The 20,359-nt window shown below is 42.4% G+C and overlaps 3 protein-coding genes across 5 annotated transcripts; 1 reads left to right on the top strand and 2 right to left on the bottom strand.

Moving 5' to 3' along the window:
* Window positions 1-8,473: 8,473 nt before the first annotated feature.
* On the top strand, window positions 8,474-11,535 carry LOC123068238 (uncharacterized). Its single transcript, XM_044490746.1, has 7 exons — window positions 8,474-8,638; window positions 8,746-8,786; window positions 9,017-9,074; window positions 10,048-10,141; window positions 10,878-10,962; window positions 11,056-11,121; window positions 11,244-11,535. The coding sequence occupies exons 1-7, from the start codon at window positions 8,548-8,550 to the stop codon at window positions 11,328-11,330; spliced, it is 522 nt and encodes a 173-aa protein (XP_044346681.1). The 5' UTR covers window positions 8,474-8,547; the 3' UTR covers window positions 11,331-11,535.
* A 434-nt stretch (window positions 11,536-11,969) lies between these two features.
* LOC123068236 (alpha-ketoglutarate-dependent dioxygenase alkB) lies at window positions 11,970-16,472 on the bottom strand. Of its 3 annotated transcripts, none has more exons than XM_044490744.1 (7): window positions 15,270-16,472; window positions 15,021-15,178; window positions 13,647-14,005; window positions 12,932-13,070; window positions 12,747-12,813; window positions 12,547-12,668; window positions 11,970-12,437 (listed from the first exon to the last, which is right to left on the bottom strand). In XM_044490744.1, the coding sequence occupies exons 1-7, from the start codon at window positions 15,368-15,370 to the stop codon at window positions 12,298-12,300; spliced, it is 1,086 nt and encodes a 361-aa protein (XP_044346679.1). In that variant the 5' UTR covers window positions 15,371-16,472; the 3' UTR covers window positions 11,970-12,297. The 3 variants fall into 3 exon arrangements, with proteins under 3 accessions (XP_044346679.1, XP_044346677.1, XP_044346678.1); XM_044490742.1 differs by having other exon boundaries at window positions 15,021-15,181; window positions 15,255-16,472; XM_044490743.1 differs by having other exon boundaries at window positions 15,258-16,468.
* Window positions 16,473-16,813: 341 nt separating this feature from the next.
* Window positions 16,814-20,020, bottom strand: LOC123068237 (transcription factor BHLH6). Its single transcript, XM_044490745.1, has 5 exons — window positions 19,756-20,020; window positions 19,408-19,645; window positions 18,889-19,152; window positions 18,410-18,580; window positions 16,814-17,189 (listed from the first exon to the last, which is right to left on the bottom strand). The coding sequence occupies exons 1-5, from the start codon at window positions 19,833-19,835 to the stop codon at window positions 17,112-17,114; spliced, it is 831 nt and encodes a 276-aa protein (XP_044346680.1). The 5' UTR covers window positions 19,836-20,020; the 3' UTR covers window positions 16,814-17,111.
* Between the last annotated feature and the right edge of the window lie 339 nt (window positions 20,021-20,359).

The raw sequence follows: 20,359 nt of genomic DNA on the forward strand, positions 1-20,359 counted from the left end.
CGCCTCAAAGTTATCCTTTTTGATCGATCTATTCAAGAGTTCGTAGTAAAATAACATAGAGCTATTCTTTCCACTCAATCCATCATAGAGTTCATACTAGAATAACACCTTAAGACACAAATCAACCAAAACCCTAATGTCACCTAGATACTCCATTGTCACCTCAAGTATCTGTGGGCATGATTATATGATATGCATCACACAATCTCAAATTCATCAAACCAACACAAAGTACTTCAAAGAGTGCCCCAAAGTTTCTACCAGAGAGTCAAGAAAACGTGTGCCAACCCCTATGCATATGTTCATGGGCGGAACCCGCAAGTTGGTCACCAAAACATACATCAAGTGGCACGTGATATCCCATTGTCACCACAGATAAACACGGCAAGACATACATCAAGTGTTCTCAAATCAGAGACTCAATCCGATAAGATAACTTCAGGAGGGAAACTCAATTCATCACAAGAGAGTAGAGGGGGAGAAACATAAAGTCAAAATTTACAGTACCTAAATCTTGTTCAAGTTGGTTAAACAGAAAGAGGGCTTCGAGACAAAGATCTAGGCGCTTGTTTCATCTAATTTGGATAAACGAGCGAAAAGTTATACTAGGTCGAACATCAGGGCAGAAATCACGATCGAAAATAATCGCAGAAAAAACCCTGGAAAATAAAACGAGACGAACAGGCTAACGAACGAATGTTCATTAACAGAACCTAAACGGTGAACAACGTTCGTTAAAACGAACGAACGGACGCTAAACAACTAAACCGGAAAAAAAATCGAACCGATCTATTTTTAAAAAAATAGACTAGGGTTTTCTAAAAAAACGAACGGTCAACCAAAAAAAAACGACGAATAACGGTGGTGGAGGCGGCGGCTACCTCCAGCGGGGTCCGGCAGGGCGGGCGGTGTCGGCGGGGCTCCGGGTGGTGGCGCAGCTTGGCGGCGGGGGAGCAAGGGGCGACGGCGGCGGCGGCGGGATGCGGTGGCGGGGCGGGGTGGCTGGCGGAGAGGGGCGGCGGTGGTGGGGTACTTATAGGGGGTCGGGGGGGTGTCCGACTTGGGGAGGGGGCAACCCCGAGCGACGGCGGCGGCGTCAGCCCGACTCCGGCGGGAGTCCGGCTCGGTCACGCCCAGCGAAGGCAGCGACGCAGGTGGGCCGGCTGGGCCTTCGGCCCAGTGCGATCCGCGGGATTTTTTTTTAAATAATTCCGCGGGAAAAAAAATCCTAATAAAATATTTTTTAAAAATCTAAAAATGCCAAAAACAATTTTCACCGTGTAAATAAATTTTTTAGAACAAAGTGAACATTTTTCTAGCCTAAAAGTGCAATTTTGAAAACATGCATATTTTTCTAATTCAAATAAAATAGCAATAAAAATAAATATTTGATGACATTTGTCCTCCAATTTTTTTAGAGAAGTCATTTTATCCCCTCTCTTTCATTTTATGTTGGAAATATTTTTGAAGGGGAAAAATAATTAAAACTAAAATGATCCTCTTTTCATTATTTGAGAAAATTCAAATATGAAAATAAATGAAATCCCCAACCCTCTCCGTGAGTCCTTGAGTTGCTTAGAATTTTTAGGATCAACCAAAATGCAATAAAATATGATATGCATATGATGTCATATGTATAACATTCCAAATTGAAAATTTGGGATGTTACAGTGCCTACAAAAGAAACAATGAATTTCATAATTTTGCCACGACAACTACTCGTATTCCTGGGTTTTTTTTTCTCCAGGCTGAATTTATGATAATTTATTTAAATTGTTTGTTAAAGTAAATATACTTAGACATTAAAAAACTTGAATTCCAAATTCATTAAAAAATGGCGAAAAAACCTGGAATTTAGAGATATTTTGAAACCCGGATTTTTCAGCCCCTTCCGGAAGAAAAGGGAATAAACAAATTCTTGCTCACGGAAAAGTTTTGTACGTTATAGGTTAAATATTATATATTTTTGACGCAATTTTTTACATTTGAATTTTTTTGGCGAAATAAGCCAAGATTTTTCGGAAACCCAAGAAAAAAGTAATCTAGAAAACAACTACATACAATATAAAATCAAGTGTATCTCTAAATAGGAATGAGCATGTAGTTGGTTTAGTGGTTGGTTAGTGCGTGCGTTGTACGTGAGGTCCGGAGTTCCCCCGACACCCTCTTTTTATTCTCATTTTTCTCACCGCTCGTGCTGACAAGTGGGATCCACTCGTGTTATTGAGGGGCTTCTGCTTAACTAAATACAAAGTGAGGGTGATTATGCAAAAAAATGCGTGGCCCGCACTGAGCAGTTCTGGTCACTGACAGTGGGCCATACCACGCTGGCATGCCACATAAGCACGGATACGTCTGAATACGAGTGAAGTGACCGTATTTGCACGAGAACGCAAGTTGAATGAGCACAAATCTGTATTTTTTTTATAGTTTTAGCACCAAACTGAACATTGAGTGCAACTTCTGTGGCTTTCGGTGATATTACCTCATTTATAAATGATACAACATTATATTCACTAAACAGACGCACAATCTAACGAGTCTGGTAAAACTACGAAGAGTTATAGAATATTTCAGACCATTTGCATGATTGTAGGTTTTGTATTTCTCACACAAAATTCTAAAGACGAAAGTGTTTGTCAAGAGAATGAATATTATCAAGAAAAGTTTTACTCATTAAATGGATAAGGGGGAGGATAATACAGCTTATTGAGATTACTGAATCTCCGGCCTAAGTTAAACAAGACTAAACTAGAAGTGTTCTGGAGTACGTTTTCTACAAAACTAAGCAAACGAAACTATTACATAAGATGTAGAATTTTTAGTTAATACTTTAACAAATGCAAAGGTTAGGAAAGATCATTGAATCTACTGAACATTTCATGTTGGAAGAAGATGAAGCCTGTGAATTACAAGGAAGCTGTGATGTCACCCAGCTAAAGAGGTATTACTTAAATAATTTGAAATCCAAAAATAAGTCCATATACAAGGAACAAGTCTTGAACTTGATGAAACCTTCGGAAGGTGTATAAATGGATCCTCGAATGATCATGGATAGTGGTCCTGAAAGAGAAGTCCTACAAAGAGTTTTATAGAAAAAAGGAAGAGTTGATCTTGTCAAATCTTCATCTTAGTGGCAATACTAAAAGTATAAATGGATTACGGTTGTGAGTGTTGTTTATATAACAAACAAGACTGATTTGAAAGAGGTTTCAAAAAGAATGTATATATGATACAATTAAAAGGTTTTGTCAGGAATGTCAAAATGATACAAATATTTCAAGTCATGAGCATGATTTGAAATAACGTATCAAGTAGCTGGAATTTGATAAAGTAATTGGAGAATTTGGAGTTTATCAAGAAGCTTGTGCATACAAGAAGTTTAGTGGGAGCTCTATGACATTTTTAATTTTACGTATGTATGACATATCACTTGATCAGAAATAATATAAAGTATATTAGCACAAAAGATTAAAATCATGTTTCTAAAATGACTTAGAATTATTGGATGAACTGTAGAGATAGGTTGAAAACATCTAATTATACTAAGACATGTATTGTGACAATTAAAGAAGTTTAAAAGGAGAAAATTATTTTCTCAAAAAGTCACGTATCATAGCAATGTGCAAAATCAATAGTTGATAAGCATGTGTGGATGAATAGAGTTCAATTTACTTCAGAGGTTGAGTTCATCACATATGCTATGAAATGTACAAAGCCATATGTTTTGTAAATACTAATCATTAAGAATACCAGAGTGATTCTAGTAGAAATTCACTAGGGTTATTACTTAAAGATTGAGTACCTCAATTGGACAAAGCTTTTCTTGTCCTTAGAGGAGATGAAGAAATTATTGTAAGTCGTTACACAAAGTATTTGTTGTAAAGGTTACACAAAGACAACTTCATGGATTAATTATAGGGCTATACTTTTGAAATAATTTTCAAAAAGGGACATAAATTGTGAATCTATAAATGATATAGATTGAAACTTGAGAAGTTTTTTTCTAAACAATATATTATCTTTATCAATAAGAGTTCATTGATAAATTATGAGGTAGTTCCAAAATGCATATTGACTATATGGAGATATACAATTGAACTACATAGAGATATAGTGTTACTACATGATGAACTATATGGCGATATAGTGCAACCATTAATGTAACAAAAGAATTACACAAAACCAGATATTACAAGGGACATTTACATTTGTGCCCTAACTAGAACCCACTACTTTTGACCCTAATTTCGAAGCATGCTCAAATTTGCCCCTCTGCCGTTAGTTGCCCTTATAGAAATGCCCTTTTGCGCCGTTATAGTCCGGTCAAAGGGCTTTGACCATCTCAAAAAAACTAGCAAAAAATAAAATAAAAATCTAAAATTTTGTGGGACCAAAGATACTTAGGTGTGCAAGGTGCATGCAAATTTTCGTGGTGTTTAGACATACCAGGAGCTCATGGCAAAGAAAATAATAAATCTATTGCATGTGAATAGTAAATTCAAAAAAAATAGCAAGAAAATTCAAAAAATGTGTGCGCAAAGTGTGTGCAAAATTTTGTTATCAAATGACATGCGAGGAGATCTAGTAAAAAAACAAAATACTATTTTCTCAAAGTTTTTTGAGCCATATTTTGTTTTTTTTCTCCACGAGCTCCTACAATGTCCAAACACAACAAAATTTTGCACACACCTTCCGCATCCAAGCAGCTTGGATGCCAAAAAAATCATATTTTTTTGAATTTTCTTGCTAGTTTTTTTTGAATTTACTATTCACATGCGTACAAATTTACTATTTTTCCTTTCCATGAGCTCATAGAGTCTCCAAACAACATGAAAATTTGCACGCATCTTGCGCACTTGAGTACTTTCGATCCCACAAAAATTCAGATTTTTTTGATTTTTTTGCTATTTTTTTCGAGACGGTCAAAGCCCTTTGACCGGACGGTAACGACGCAGAAGGGCATTTGTATAAGGGAAACTAATGACAGAAAGGCAAATTTGAGCATGCTTTGAAATTAGGGGCAAATCTGAGTAGTGGGTTTTAGTTAGGGGCACAAATGTAAATGTCCCATATTATAAACACAAATAACATTAGGGTTTGAAAAGTATCAAACTGAGTAACGAAGGTTCTACCACTGGCAAAGCATGAGAGACACCAGACAGCCATGAAAACATGCAACCAGATTATTGACTCTAGTGCAAGTGAGAGATTGTTGGAAATAGGCCCTAGTGGCAATAATATTTGTATTATTATATTTCCTTATTCATAACTATATAGTTTATATTATATGCTATAACTGCTATGATCCTGGAATATGCGATTCAGTGGAAAACTCATATGCACTCATGGAATGATAAACGGTAAATAAAAGGTTCCTAGTCTTGCCCCTGGGACTAGCTCAAGTGTTGTTGGTGATCATGTTTTCTCTATCTTAGGACATCGTTAAGTGTAACGGTGATCCTAAAACAACATTGAGATTATGACGTTGGAAGAACGATCATATTGAATCCACCCAATATTGTTTGTTATGAATTGAGTTAATATTGTGTATATTCAGTTATAATAACACAAAGTGTTAACGTGTGACTTTGCTCCTTAGACCATGAGAGTATCGTAGTCACTTCTTACCACGGTGGTCTTTGGGGTTGCTCAAACATCACCTATAACACGGTGATCATAACGACAACTTACAGACTCATCGGAAAGTTTAACAAATGGTTGTATAGCTCGAGAGTGGGATTTGCTCCTCCGACGATGGAGGGATGTTATTAGGGCTCTCTCGGTGTGACGGCATCCATCATCATCTGGCCAGACACAGGTGACTATGTCACGGGGATGCCAGAACATGATATCGAGAAAGAAGAACAAAACCGGCAACGAGGATTTCGGTATAGTGAGCATGGTGATGACCCAGGAGGATACGATGCATCCCAAGTATCGTGAAGTATCGCGAAGCAAATAGAACAACACATAATAACCAAAGGTTCACTTGAATAGCATTCGTGTGCTCATAGGGATCGATATGGACGTGCATGGTTCCGTTGTCGGTCATTGAACGAACGATTTCGTTCATGTCTATGAGTTACCAAACCTACGGGGTCACAATATTAAAGAAATCTCGATTTTTTGAGTGTTAGTAGGACGGGAGTGATGAGAATATATTTGTGGAATTGTTTCATTAATATTCGAAATAGTTTCGAGAGGATCCGAAAGTGTTTCGAGGTCACCGGAAGGGTTTCGGTGAATATCGGGTAATACCGGGTATTATCAATAAATTATATATAGGTGAAAATGTTTCCGGAGATGTTAAAAATATATAAAATGGTTTGAAAGTATGCAGAACATTTTATATTTAATTTAAATATCAACGGGCCTAAAAAGGCCAAGAGGTGGAATGCAACTTGGGCCACAAAGGCCCAAGTGGGGAAGTTGCCTCCTTCCTTGCCTCCTTCCCTAAGGAAGGAGGCCGAATTGGACAAGGGGAAGGATTCCTCCTCCCCCTCCTAGGTCGGCGCCCCAAGGGGGGCTCTTTCCCCCTTGGTGGCAACCCCTTCTCTCCCCTCTATCCTATATATACTAGAGGATTTTGTCCTTTGAGACATACAAGTTTCGGAGCCTCCTCTAGTTCTTCTAATTCTAGTTCTAGTTGGTCCTAGTTGACTAATCAGAGCTAGGCTAATCCTCTTGTCCTCATAATTAGAAGTCCTGTGTGGTTCTAATCTCCTCCCTCTAATTCTCAGGCGACGATTAGCTCTGGACGGTGAAGCGCCGCTGGATCGTGAAGGTTGCACACTTGCAACCAAGTATAGAGGCCATGCTTTCGGTCTTCGGTTCGATGGACTGTTCGTGGGCACTCATTGACGGTTCGAGGGACTCCAAGTATAATCTACACCGACATGTTCTTCTTTCGCTGCAACTCGGTGACGGTAACGATTGTGATCCCAATCCGTTATGCATCTTCATATCGATCTTCGGTGATCGTAGGTACATATTTTTTGTTTCTACTACGTTTCCCAAAACTTGTTCTTTGGGTGAAACACTACCCTAAAAGACTGTTGCGATTCCCTATGATTGTGGATCATCAATGATCCAGTCATGTCTATCACCTACCGAATCTGCAAGGTCACACACTTAAGAGTGATCAATTTGTTGAGTGCTAGATGAGTTAGGTGCTTAAGAGAATATCATGGAAAATGTTTCAAAAATGTTAAAAGTATTTACAGGAGGAACCGAAAGGGTTTCAAAGAGACTAGAAGTATTTCAGAGAAAGACCGGTTCAAACTGGGAGACAAGAAAAGTTCCAAAGGGTATATAAAGGTATATGGGAGGGTTTTGGAAATTTCTAGAACCTCCCAGAGGTGTAGGAGGTGCCTTGGGCTAGTCAGTATAGACAAGGCCTATAGATGGTGGCCAAATGAGCTTTTGAGGCCCAAGAGGCGGCGCCGCTCCTTAGCCTTGGCGGCCAAGTTAGGACTTGATGCAACTAGGGTTCTAGGCGGGGCCCACTCTTGTACGCCACCCCTAGGGGAGGGAACCCCTCCTCCAAGGTGGTTGCCCCTCCCCCGCGCCTATATATAGTGGAGGTGGCAACCCCTCTTTTGCACACAACTTCTACCTAAAGGTTGCCTCCTCCCTCTCTCTTGTCTTCCACAATAGTTGTCTTGTCGTAAGGCTGGTCCTCCCTCTAATTAGTTGGTCCCAGAAACAAGCTTTGGAACCCAGTGGTAATTTTCAGTGGACTGGGAGCGCGCCACTTGGGGCGCCCAGCCGCTGCCATGCGTCGCGTGTTGGGCGCACCCTCAGGATTTTTTTTCTACACTCGTTTTTTCCGGCTTTGCTTGTCTTTCCCTAGGTTTTGGTAGAATTTCTTTTCTTTTCGGGAAGCAGTACATTTCTACGAGAAGCACAATTGTGCTTACTGAAAAGGGAAAGACACAGTTGTGCTTTTCAAAAAAGAGAAAAGCCCAACATGTGCTTCCGCGAGAAGTACAACCTGTGCTTTCATGAGACGTACAACATGTGTCTTTCATGAGAAACACAGCCGTGCTCCCCGAAGAAAGCAAATATGCGCTTTTAGAAAAAGGAAAAAATCATAACTTGTGCTTTCGCGAGAGGCACAACTATGCTTCCTGAAAAAAAGCATGTGTGCTATGAAAAGCACAACCATGTTTTCGTTTTTGGCCAGTTTTGGATCTTTTTTCCGGTTTTCATTTTTAGTTTCAAACTTTTTTTGTTCTTTTGGTTTACCTTTTTCCAATTTATGGGTTTTTTGATTTTTCATGAAAAAGACGCATCGAAACTTATTAACATGGGATTTAATTATTAAAATCTTAATACGAGAAAGAGATTAGTGAAAACGGTTCACGATTTGAACGAGGACAAAGCTCCACATAAGGTGGGACTCAGAGCGGAACTAGACGAGCCCTGTACGGCCCGGCATGGCCCAGGCCCATAAGAGATCCGGATTCGCTCTCACTTCCCAGGAGCCGCACAAAGGTTGGTAGTAGGACCGTAGGAGTCGAGGAGAGAGAGTGGGGAGCAGCCATGGCGACGGCGGCCGGCGGCGGGAGCATGATGACGAGGGAGCAGCTGCTCCACCTCTTCTCTCGCTTCTCCTTCCTCACCTCGCTCCCAGGTGAGGTCTCCCATCCCATCCCATCCCGCCGACTTAATTTCCTTCATCACTGATCCCCCGTCACTCTCCTCCCCTTGCTAATCCTGGTCTTTGCCGCCGAGTTCCAGAGTTCAAGGACCGAATCGCCGACGCCGTCAGTGACAAGCAGGTTGGACATCTTTCTCGGTTCTCTCCCCCGTATTCCTTTGCTAGCAGCACTAGTAGCATCTGTAATTTGTGCAGATGCAGTTGAGGTGAATTAACTCGGTCCTCTGCAGTTTCATTCAGTTTGGACAGTGAAATATAATGGACTTGGATAGTACTTAGATAGATGGTTCCGTGTGTTCTTCATGTGGAGCCTCTCTCTTACGGTATCCGTGTGTTCTTCTTGTTCCGCAGGAGGCTGTGGCGGTGACCACGGAGGTGCAGGAAGAGATCCTTCGCGAGATGGGCATCGGTATATGTTGCTAACCGCATTCTTGGCTCCATGCCTTTTCTGGTTTGCTTTGCTTCAGCGATTCTTGTGCAGATGCGAGGTTCGAATTGACAATGGCCTACCATGTCTATGTTTAGTAGTGATGCCCAAATGCAGAATGTAGTCATGTAGAAAGATTTCGACGATTGGTACTCCCTCCGGTCCATATTAATATGGAGCAGAGGGAGTAGCATATTTGTAAAGCTATGTAACATATCCTGATGTATGGAAATTTAGTTTATTGAAGAGGTCCATACTTTTTTCGCAAAAAAGGAAAAAAAAAAGAAAAAGAAGAGGTCCATACTTCCTGTCAAATGCTCGGTATTGACAGTGAGTACATGTGCCATACTTGGAGTTACTGTTTAGCCAATAGCCCACTGTAGCTGGCACTGCCTTACAGCCATGATAAGTGTATTCATTTACTAGGAATTTATTTCTCAAATTACTTCATATGATGGGTTGCAACACAATGCAGCTTCAGGTACTTAGAATACATGATGCCGATCGAAAACTATTTTTGCTGAATAATAAAGGAAACCAATCTTTTATTATATGATAAATCGATAGTGAGTTTGGTCTGGTAGAAAACTATGAGTCGACAGCAGCAACAGTGTAGTGATCTTGGATGCAAGTCAAAAATCTGAACAACCAATTGCTCATAGCTGACCAACGCGAAGACATCACCATATGTTTTTAGTTTCTACTTCAGTTGTGTCCAGGTGCATCATATTGTAATCTGCAGTTTTTGGGAATCAATTCACCATCTGCCATGGAGCCCTTGATGCGTCAAGTCTGTAAAATGCTTTGTAAATGTTAAAAAAAAATCGAACCTCTACTTTCACTTGTATGCTAAGTGAGATTGCTGATTTATTTTTCTTGTAGAAGGGTTCTGAATGAATCGTGCTTTTCTTTGACTTGACATGACTTATGCTGACAAGTAATTTCTGAACATCAGATCCAGGTTTTGGTATTAGTTGCCTAGGAAAGGTGAACGTCATGTATGAGAATGACATGGATTTGATGATTAAATTCTACCAATTTGTTGCCAAGTGAGACCCTCTTATTTTTTTTCTTGTATATTTTCCACTATTCCGTCTAAACTATGTAAAACTGTCTACTGCCTCCGTCTGGGTTTATTGCCCCTCCCCCCCCCCCCCCCCCCCCCTGTATTTTGGGTCAAACTTTGACCATCTATCAAACTAATAAAGTATAAGTTATATGATACAAAAAACATATTCTTGGTTTTGTATCTGAAAGAGCTTTCTCATAGTATAAGTTTTTGTGGCATATATTTTACATTTTATTAGTTAAACTTATTGTCAAACTTTAGGCCAAAATAAGAGGGGGCCTAATAAACCCGGAGGGAGTAGTAGTTAAGAGACCTGCTAGTAATGCTTAATTTATTTATTCATTATTTTGGATTTAGCAGTTTTCCAATTGCATTTGTGTATGTTACACCCCATAGCTTCATGTATTAGTTCCGATGTTGCATGGCCTTTACATAATTTAGTGACATATTAATTTTTCTAAAGTAAACAACTTATATGGTAGTGCAAGTTTGAATATAGTCCACGCTGATCTGTGTAGTGGTGTGTTCTTTTATTTATTTATTTTCAAGGAAAAGAGCTGTATCAGTTATTAATGCGCCAGCCATAAAACAGAACAAGTAAAATGAATATACAGCCACAACCTGCTCTCTGGCAAGAATATTTCGTGGTTTACAAACTTGACCTGAACTATTGTCTAGAAGCCATGTTCTGATTATTTCCCCATTTAATTTGATAGAGAAGAGATGGCTATTGATGAGGCCGAGCTTGAGCCTCTAGAGTTTGCCGAGAAAATGCACACTCAACAGGAATTGCAACAACAGGTGAGGCAAAGATGTTTTTATAGTGCCTTTTTCGAAACATCCATCTTAACTGTATTGAAGATGGTAATTAGATCCTTTTAATTGCTGTTGCAGCAACTGGAGATGTTGGTTCAAATTAGAAAATACAGCCCCGAGAGCCAATCTGTCATACTTGAGACTGTACGTTCTCTATGCTTGTCCCCTTCCAGTAAAACATACACAACCAGACTTTTGTTTTAGTAACTGCTTATGAGCAGAAGAAGCAATGCATAACACTTACCTTGACCTTATTGTCAATGCAGTTGCGCAAGCAGTTGGAGAGCGCTGATTTTGATACCAGTGCGTCAATCTTGACTCCGGAGCAGATCCAAGAGATTGTTGAGAAATAGTTCACATGTTTGACGAGATGAGAGATTTACATCCCATCCAGTCTTCTTCCTCTACTATAGCCATACAGCTTTACTTCATGTAATCTGCACTTTGCTAAGTGAAAAGACTACAGGTGTTCTACTTAATATTATCTGCATTTTGCCACCAGAAAGGCTAGAAATGGTGTACACAGCTTCTTGCTATATATTCACTTCACCCCAAATACATATAATTAGCCTTGATGAAACATCTTTACTAGTGTGATTTGGACCGACAACCGTGTCAAAACATCCAGTTTGAGCAAATACATTTTCTTTCTTATTTTCCATGGAGACAATGAGTTGCCATTATCGATCGACAAAGGGACGAAAAGGAAGGCAGTTAAGGAGACGACTGAATATTGACAGAATGATCTATGGTAATACTAAGGGCCAACACAAGAAGATTACATTTTCAAAGTGCTGACTTCTCCTGTTCTCCATGACTTTGAATTGTGCCCAAACATGATACAGACATTTCTATCTTTGATAGGACACTGTATTCAATGTATTACAGGCTGAAAAATATGAACACATCTGACCATTTTAGCTTGTCCATCTGCACAGCAGAAGGTACGTTTTTGTTCAAAGAATCAACAGACGGAGATCTTGGCAAGTAAATTTTCTGGAAAAGAGTACACAAGATGAACAACTTCTCATACATCAGGCATTAAGCCATTAAGTGATTTACAATCTGTCGCATTAGCAGGATTCTTTTTATGATAACTGAGGTCTCGCTGAGGGTATGAAATTATCAAAAATGCCCTGTCTATTGGAGGCCTACCCTTTGAAGGAACATGATTGCTTCTCCTGGTCAATAAGTTACCTCATCTTCCAGCAACATTTCAGAACAAACTCCAGATGCAGTTAATAAAAACAAATTGCACATCTACTGTGGTCCCCTGGGAGGCGGCAGGTGTGCAAACTTTCAGTAATAACTAAAGTAGCTTCAGTACACTTGTCTTATGTTAATATTTATCCTTGAATTATGAATGTAATCCAAGATAAAGCGGTCATCATCATCAGATAGTTCTGATACCAGCCCAGAGATATCTTGCTGGTCACCCTCTGTGAAGATCCGTGGAACACCTGTAGAATAGAGACCATAAGTTATTCTAGAAAGCTAGTGATACATGGTATTTTTCAGTTAACTTTCTTATTAAGCCAATTTTTTTTTCATTTAAAATAAATAAACTACCATGGAATCTTTCTCGGGCTTCCCCAGCCATCAATACAATATCACCACTTCGCAGGAACATTGGTGTTGGAGCTTCATCCCTCGTCTTCCCTCCAAGAAGAAAAATGCACTTGCAACCCAAACTAAGCAAACCAATAAATGTTAAAGACACTGCATTCAGATTAAGATAATCGTACAAGAAAGCAACTGAGACGTAGTACCTTATGCTTACAATAGGTTTTGTCCAATCTGCTTCCATGTCATCAACATGCCCACCAAGCATGTCACCTACATAAGTCAAAGCATATTTTTTCAGTACAGACAGAGAGACTAGCATGAAACTTTGAGGCAATTTGCCAAGGTGCATCTATCTACTAGGCCATTCAGTGTGCGACAAGCTACATACTTGGACCATAATAGTTCACTATGGCGGCTTCTGCAGCAAATTCTTCTCCAAAAGGCATTGCTGGAACAGCCATCTTTTTTGCTAGAGCAGCAAGGTCGTCTGGAATCTTGTTATGTGGAAGCGATACATCATAGTTACGCTGACAGAAACAGGAAATGGTTAATATGCAGTTGCAACCAAAAGCGTATCTTACAGTGCAATAAGTATATGATTTTAATTAAGTGCAAGCACTGCACAAAAGATTGCAGCTATCAAGTTTCATGGACGAGTATGATAATAAATTACATTATGATATTAGCGCGTGATGTATGCACACAGGGATTAGTTGCATATAATGTTTCCAGAGATCATCATGCTTAAAAATAGCTTTGCAAGGACTATCATAATCAAACAAAGCTCCTTAAGTACTACTCCCTCTCCCATAATATAAGAACGTTTTTGACACTAGTGTTGTTTCAAAAACGTTATTATATTATGGGACGGAGGGAGTAATATGGAATTATGAATTCGTCATAATAACACTATAATTATAATGAATTGGGCTTGTTTGTCACAATTGCAGAAAAAATTGAAGAAAAATATGCCTGCTGGTTTGTTCATATTCATATGTAAAGTACCACCAAATTTTAATACCACCACAAGTTAAAAGAATTAAATTCAAGAAAAATGAAAATAAAGACACATCCAACATTTAATAAAAAGGATACATACATACTTTTGACCAATCAAATTGCAAACCAAGGGTGCTCCACCGCCGGAGCTTGCGCACAAGAGCAGCTGCCGTGGTCGACTTAGGTCTTTCCCCCTTTTGGATCTCTGAGCCATCCACAAAATTGAATTTACCCGGATGTGCATTTTCCCCAACATTATTCTGCTCATCTCTTGGTTTGCCACTGGAACTTTCCACTTCAACCAAAATCTTTTGGTTTTTAGCAGCAATGAGCAAGTCAAAAATTGGACCGTATGTAGCAGTCAAGTTGGTTCTATTAGGAGGCTGTGGGAATGTTTTCAAGCTTTCCCTGATCCAATAGCACTGTTCCTCGGTAGATAGAGCACCAGGGATGAAATAGAATCCTACAGAGTTATGCGAAGGGTATGAGTACTATTTCACAAATGAACAGTAGTATAATGAGATTAGAATGATTGATGGGTATTAGGTATGACGATCAAGTGTTGGAGGCTGAAATATTGACATAAATAGGCAAGCAAAACCCGAATTACTCGAAAGTTATGATGCCATTCGTACTCCTTTTTGGATAGACATATACAGATATACTCATGGCGAGGAACTTGCTGACATAATAGTTCAGGCATAGCATATACCACATAGGAGGGGTTAAGGGAAATCACGAGTTCCATATGAAAATTTGACATTCTCTGCCGTCTGCCGCTCATGTTTGGGACAAAGTTAGCACTGCTTTATTAGGTAGAATATTTCCGAGATGTTAATAAGCAGGATGTGCTTTTATTTACCGATGATATCTTCCATTTTGTTCAAGCTACATCAAATTTCTGTGGCGGGCACTGATAGGCACCCGCCACTGCTGGTGCACTACCAGTGACGGGCGAGCGCCCGCCACGGATGCCATGTTAGCAATTCCGGGCGCCCCCGAGAGTCTTGTCCGTCACTGATGGGCTTTTTACGCCCGTCACTACTAGGCATTCATGTGGTACTGGGTTTTTCACCACCATAGGGTTTCCCCAAGCTTAATACAGGTGGCGTTGTGGCAAAGTCGTGAAACAAAGGTGGAATGGGCGTTCGGTCAAGGGAAATTCCTACGGGCCTCGGCGCTGGTATTTGCAGGTGTTATGGAACCTAAGATCCTTGAAGCACATGCGTCTAGAGAAACAGTTAAATGATGTGAAACAAAGTTAGCACTGATGTGAAAATTGCACAAGCACTGGAATAAACAGTTAAGAAATAATTTGATGACCCAAAACTAGAAGCAGCAAGTAATTTTGCAAGTTGCTGCTGTTTAAATGCAATGTCCTGACTTGGTAAATTGTAAGAACAAAAATCCAAACTGGATCATGAATAATCCTAATAAGTATCGAAAGCAGAGCAATATTGGGAGAATTGTGGAGTTACCTGGCCGGTCGAGGAAGCAGAAGACGGGCAGGTGGAAGCCGGCGCGGTCGCACCTCCGGATCCCGGCGGGCAGCTCGCCTCCTCCGGCAGCAAGCAGCGCGTGGAAGTCGACCACCGCGGACAGGTCCCCGCCGCCGCCACCGCCGGCTGGCTTGCCCCTGCAGCGCTCGAAAAGTCAGGGCTCTGCTCTGCTGTTCCCGCGTGGAGATGGCGGAGGGCCAAGGGAGAGAGAGAGACCTGGAGTTGGACCTGCCCTTGCGACTGGGCGGCTTGTAGAGCTTGTACTGCTTCTCGGCCCGCCGGAACGCCGTGCGCTCCGCGGCGGCCCCGGGCTCCGTTTCCGCGTACATCGCCGGCAAGTGTGGCGCCGCCGCCGCCGTTCTCGCTGTACCCTCTTTGTTTTTTCCCTTCGGATTGGTGGTCTTGGCCCACGGAAGTTAATAGTGTGCGCCGAACCAGTTTCGGTCCAGGTTCCTGTCTCCTCCTAGACTGGGCCAGGAACTGTGCACAGAACCAGGCCCGGCCCAGGTTTGATGGATGGCATGGATAAATTAGGTCTGTCTGAGCCTCTCAGGAGACCGAAGTTAATCAACCAGATCGATCGCTCTAGGTTTTCATTACCGCCGGCAATCTTGGCAAGGGCGTGAGCGGTATGGCTGCCGCCGGAGGGCCGCCGGAAAGGCCATCCTCGAGGGCCGTCTCGTGCGACCTGCAGGCATGCACCACTGAGCCCGCTATAGGAACAGGAACGGCAGAGAAAGAATCTGCTGCCGAGTACAACCAGAAAGAGGTTGATGACAATGCCGGCGATGGCTCCCATGGCATCGGCGGTGACGGCGTCGGGGGAGACAACGTTGGCAGCGGGCTCCATGGCATCGGCAATGATGGCATCATCGTGAGCGGCAGCGGCGATGATGATGACGGCGACGACCGCAGGAGGAGCGAGTATGATGATGACGACAATGGGGGGTTCTACAGACCGCAGGACATGGCCGACTACATCAGCGAGGACGACGGCTACGACGAGAGGGACTATCCACCACCGAGTCACATGATCTGCTACAACGGAGACAGCAAAAACCTGAACTTAGCCTACTCCTTTTCTAAGTACCGGGTGGAGCTCTTCATCGTGCGCCCTCGCTTCCGCTTCACGGGTTCCTTCGCCGCCACCGACGGCTTTGGTGGCCACTTCTGGTCATCGCAGAGAGGACACACCGTCGATCCACAGAATAATCTGATACTCGAGTCGAGCAGCGCCCTGACGGACACCTTCTGGATCAAAATCAAGATCCCGGGGGACAACGGCGAAGCCGATGATCACTACAATGGAAACTTCTCGTTCACGGTGAACCCGTACGCGTGCAACAAAGTCATCACCCGCACCATCTCCACAAGACACGGCCGCAAGATAGACATGACCTTCATGGCGCTGCACAAGGCTATACAGGCCAACGTGTACGTCAACCTCGATCACCGCGCACCACGAACTCTACGACGGCGAGAGTGTCGTGCTCTTTTCTTGTGGAGAAGAGAACAAGGCGGAGGTCATCGATGGCGAGCTCCCGCTATCGCGGAAGTGTGTGGCTGTTCCAATATACATGGAGCCGCTCTTGATACTCTACCTGGACCTGCAAGTTGCAACTCACTGTGATCGTGATAACGAGGGTCACACCATCGCCTTTCGAGATTATATTACCTTTTACCCTGATCAATATGTAAAAAGAATCTGCAGTGCCGAACATGGTAAAGTTAAAGTGCGGATTTCATACCAGTAGTTGCGGTGCACAAAGATGTAAGCTGAACTGAAGTTCTATAATTATGTATGGAGATGCACTTACAAATCCAAAGGGAGGGAGTACTAATACTACGAGCTTACATAAATTCTAGGCACAATTACTATTTTTTGGGCCATATAAGTTATTGCAATTGTAGTCACTTTTATTAGAATGCTGTATTACCGGAATGGACCAAACCACGGCTCTCCTCCATGATGTAGTGAGAATGATGGAGCATCGGTAGTTGGGGTGCCCATTACACATTCTTTGAGACACTTAATCTTCATCAGTGACTCATGGACTTCGGTGGGTCTTCTCACATCGAGAAATCGAGATGGCTGAGTGCAGCCTGTACCATCTCCTTGATCGTCTCAACACTATCCATTTCTTCCGTCTGAAAAATATAATAACTAGATTTTCAAAGAATATAAATGGCTGCTGATATTGACAGAAAATATAATGAAAATATGTGCATGCTACCAAATGCATATGTGTAATCCATGTGTTCACAAGCTTAAGTCAAGCCAACGTATATCTAATGAGTCGTATGAAAGAAGTGTGACTAAAAAAATACATAGTCATATGAACTGGCAACACGATCATTGATCAACGTAACTGGGAAAAATATGTTATGCGATAAGTTTGTTGGTAATCCCTTTTTCAGAACAGCGGTACGGCTCTATTAATTCATGAAACAAAGTCCACTAGATCGAAAGACCTGAAATGAACACCAACAACAAGACCAAAGATCATGTCAAGGTCCTTCGAAGCCGACATCTTTAGATCCCATCTTGATGTTTCCCCGTGTACCTGCTGATGAAGTTACAAATTCCATACAAGCTGGACTAACTTCATAAGGTCTAAAGAGCCAACCTCATGAGGTTTAAAGAGACTTAAGAGCCGCACACCTCAAGAATAGATTTCTTTTTAATGAGCCATGTACGGGTCGCACATCTCACAAGGAAAACTTGTCAAACTGATGCCTAGTCGGCATTGAGGAGGAAGAATATCAAAAGTATGAAGCGACTACTAATGAGAACCATTGGCTCTATATGGTAGACCTAGACCATGATAACAATGCCAGGGAAGTGATGGAGCCAAAATATCTATGTTCCGCATGACACCATCTCAACCACACAAACCTAACAAAGAACATATAAGAAATGAACACCAAGCATTGATAAGTGGTGCCCATGCCTCTAACCGACTGATGAGGTGTCGGTGATGTGGGGAACTTGTGAAGATTCAAATGGTGAATGATTCTCTATCAGTGCCCATTGTTTCTTTCGGGTCTTTCATTATCCTGCGTTTCAAGTGGACTGAAGAGAAAATTTCTGTATGAATTGTGTTTCTCCACTATAATTGCCGTAATTTTCCTTTGAAGCCAAATAAAGACTTGGTTCCCTTGTGAAGTAAAACAAAACTCATAAATTTACGAACTCCCATAACCAAGAGTGCCATCCCTTATGATGTCATTCATGTGACATTACTGAAAGAATTCGAGAGCGACCGAGCGAAAGAGATGGGAGCAAGCTTTTCGTACATGAAATCAGGAGGAGATCTAGAGGAGAAATTAATTGGAGAACAAATGCAGCAAAACACGGATGTGATTACCTCGATGAACATGGTGTGGACTGTGCGGCCGTCCACGACGGTCACACTTGAGGTGATGACCTTGAGACAGAGTGAATCGAGTGCCTTGTACATCTTCGCCATGACGTTCTGCGCATTGTCGTGCCTCATGCTCATCACCGCCAGCTTCTCCGCTATAGGCCTCACCTCCAGCTGCAGAAATGATAAACCACGCGGTTATTCAATAATGGTTTGTTTTGACATCCTCAGTCTTGTTTCATAGAGTTGCCCCAAAATGTTTCACATTTGCCATGTTATCTTGGAAGCTTTTCGTTGTCTACAAAATGTTTGGATATAATTAACAACATATTTCTCTTTGCTAACATTTTAGTTGTTACACAAGGTTTTTTATTCTTTTCGTCAGAAATATTCTCACTAGATTTACATTTGGACCTCTCGATCATTTTATTTACATTTGGACTTCTCGATCAGTATGTTTTTGCAGACTAAGCAAAATTTACCTCAAGGAGGATCGGATGCGTGGCAGGGGAAGTGACGGTGTCGTTGATGGAGGAGGAAGCAGTCCTCCTCATCTTCTTCCGCGTCGAGAAGCCAACGCCGGCGTCCTCCACCCCCTCGCTCCCGGTGGAGGCCTCCGACTTGACCACCACGGCGGTGCAGCTGCCTGCCTCGAGGTCGGACACCTCGGCGAGGATCCGGCGCTCCTGCTCCTGCAGCTCCTCGATGTATGCGACGGCGTCCTGGATGATGGACGCCTTGTCCATCTAATCGTGGCACAAGTTAACAGAAAACTCAATCAAATCAAACTGTACTAGCTAGTACTTCCTCCGTTCCTAAATATAGCCCTTTTAGGGATTTCAATATAAACTACATACGAAGCAAAATGAGTGAATTTATACTTTAAAGTATGTCCGTATGTAGTTCATACTAGAATCTCTAAAAAAAAGCTTATATTTAGAAACAGAGGGAGTATGAAGTAGACGCAAGTCCTCTTCACCTACTAGTATGAAGAAGCAAACCTTGGTGATGTTTGGGACGACGCCGCGGATGGCGTAGAGCTTCTCGTTGAGCCGCCTGCGCCGGTCCCTCTCCTCGACGATGTTCTTGCTCGCCCTGGTCGACGCCGTGGACCGCGAGCTGGTGGCCCCGTCCGGCGAGCTGGTGGGGTCGTTGTAGCAGGAGGAGTCGAGGCCGGAGAGCGAGTCCTCGGCCGGCAGGTACGAGCTGCAGCAGTCAGCCAGGCTCATCCAACGTTTGCTAGGCAGGGGCAGAGAGAGAAACAGCGTCGTCAGCAATGCAAGATTGAGGAGCAGAGCGGTCGTGATTTCATGAACCACCGTGTTCATCTCATCTCATCACGTACGTACCTATCGGCGTCGCCGAGATCGAACACCAGATGGGCCTCCAGCTCCAGGAAGTCCAAGCTCGCGTCCATGCCGCCCTCCATTGCTCTGCTCTGCTTCTCTCTCTGGCCTCTCCCTCTCTCCTTCGAGGGTTTTGCTGTGCGCCTTGGCCGACGTGGCCAGCGAGAGCAGTATCCTATCCTGGTGCCACCTGGCGCCCTGCCGACCAAGCCATCGTGCCTACTGCACGGTAATTGGCTGCTTCTCCATTTTCGGATTGCTCCCCCATAAAATTCGAGATGGAATCTGAATCTGTGCGCTACCATTGTCCCGTAAATATCTCCGTATGTTTGGGTCCATCAGTTTTGGCGCCTGGCAATAATTAACATGGCGCATAGAGCCAAAATAAGTCGGCCTCTTGCCCCATGGACAGGTTCAGGTTGGTTGAAAAGTTCTCATAAGTTTGTTTGGTTGATAAGTTTCACACGAGGCTCTTGAATTTGAAGGTGACACATCAATTTATGGAGGCTCTTGAATTTGAAGATGGCGTGGCCAGACCCTTTTACTTTGTTTCAGCTACGTGGACGTCCGTGACTCTGGGCGAAAGCTTAGTCTTGAACAAGGGGTG

Source organism: Triticum aestivum, chromosome 3B (genome assembly GCF_018294505.1).
Source record: "Triticum aestivum cultivar Chinese Spring chromosome 3B, IWGSC CS RefSeq v2.1, whole genome shotgun sequence".
NCBI lineage: Eukaryota > Viridiplantae > Streptophyta > Magnoliopsida > Poales > Poaceae > Triticum > Triticum aestivum.

Coding starts and splice junctions, on each gene's coding strand:
- LOC123068237 (XM_044490745.1), bottom strand. CDS start 19,835: ATGGAGGGCGGCATGGACGCGAGCTTGGACTTCCTGGAGCTGGAGGCC. Junction 19,646..19,755: donor GATCTCGGCGACGCCGATAG/GTACGTACGTGA, acceptor GCCCCTGCCTAG/CAAACGTTGGATGAGCCTGG. Junction 17,190..18,409: donor TCCACACCATGTTCATCGAG/GTAATCACATCC, acceptor TATATTTTTCAG/ACGGAAGAAATGGATAGTGT.
- LOC123068238 (XM_044490746.1), top strand. CDS start 8,548: ATGGCGACGGCGGCCGGCGGCGGGAGCATGATGACGAGGGAGCAGCTG. Junction 9,075..10,047: donor CCTTCGCGAGATGGGCATCG/GTATATGTTGCT, acceptor TCTGAACATCAG/ATCCAGGTTTTGGTATTAGT. Junction 10,963..11,055: donor AACAGGAATTGCAACAACAG/GTGAGGCAAAGA, acceptor TTGCTGTTGCAG/CAACTGGAGATGTTGGTTCA.
- LOC123068236 (XM_044490742.1), bottom strand. CDS start 15,370: ATGTACGCGGAAACGGAGCCCGGGGCCGCCGCGGAGCGCACGGCGTTC. Junction 13,071..13,646: donor TGCAATTTGATTGGTCAAAA/GTATGTATGTAT, acceptor TGTTTCTGTCAG/CGTAACTATGATGTATCGCT. Junction 12,438..12,546: donor AGCCCGAGAAAGATTCCATG/GTAGTTTATTTA, acceptor TCTATTCTACAG/GTGTTCCACGGATCTTCACA.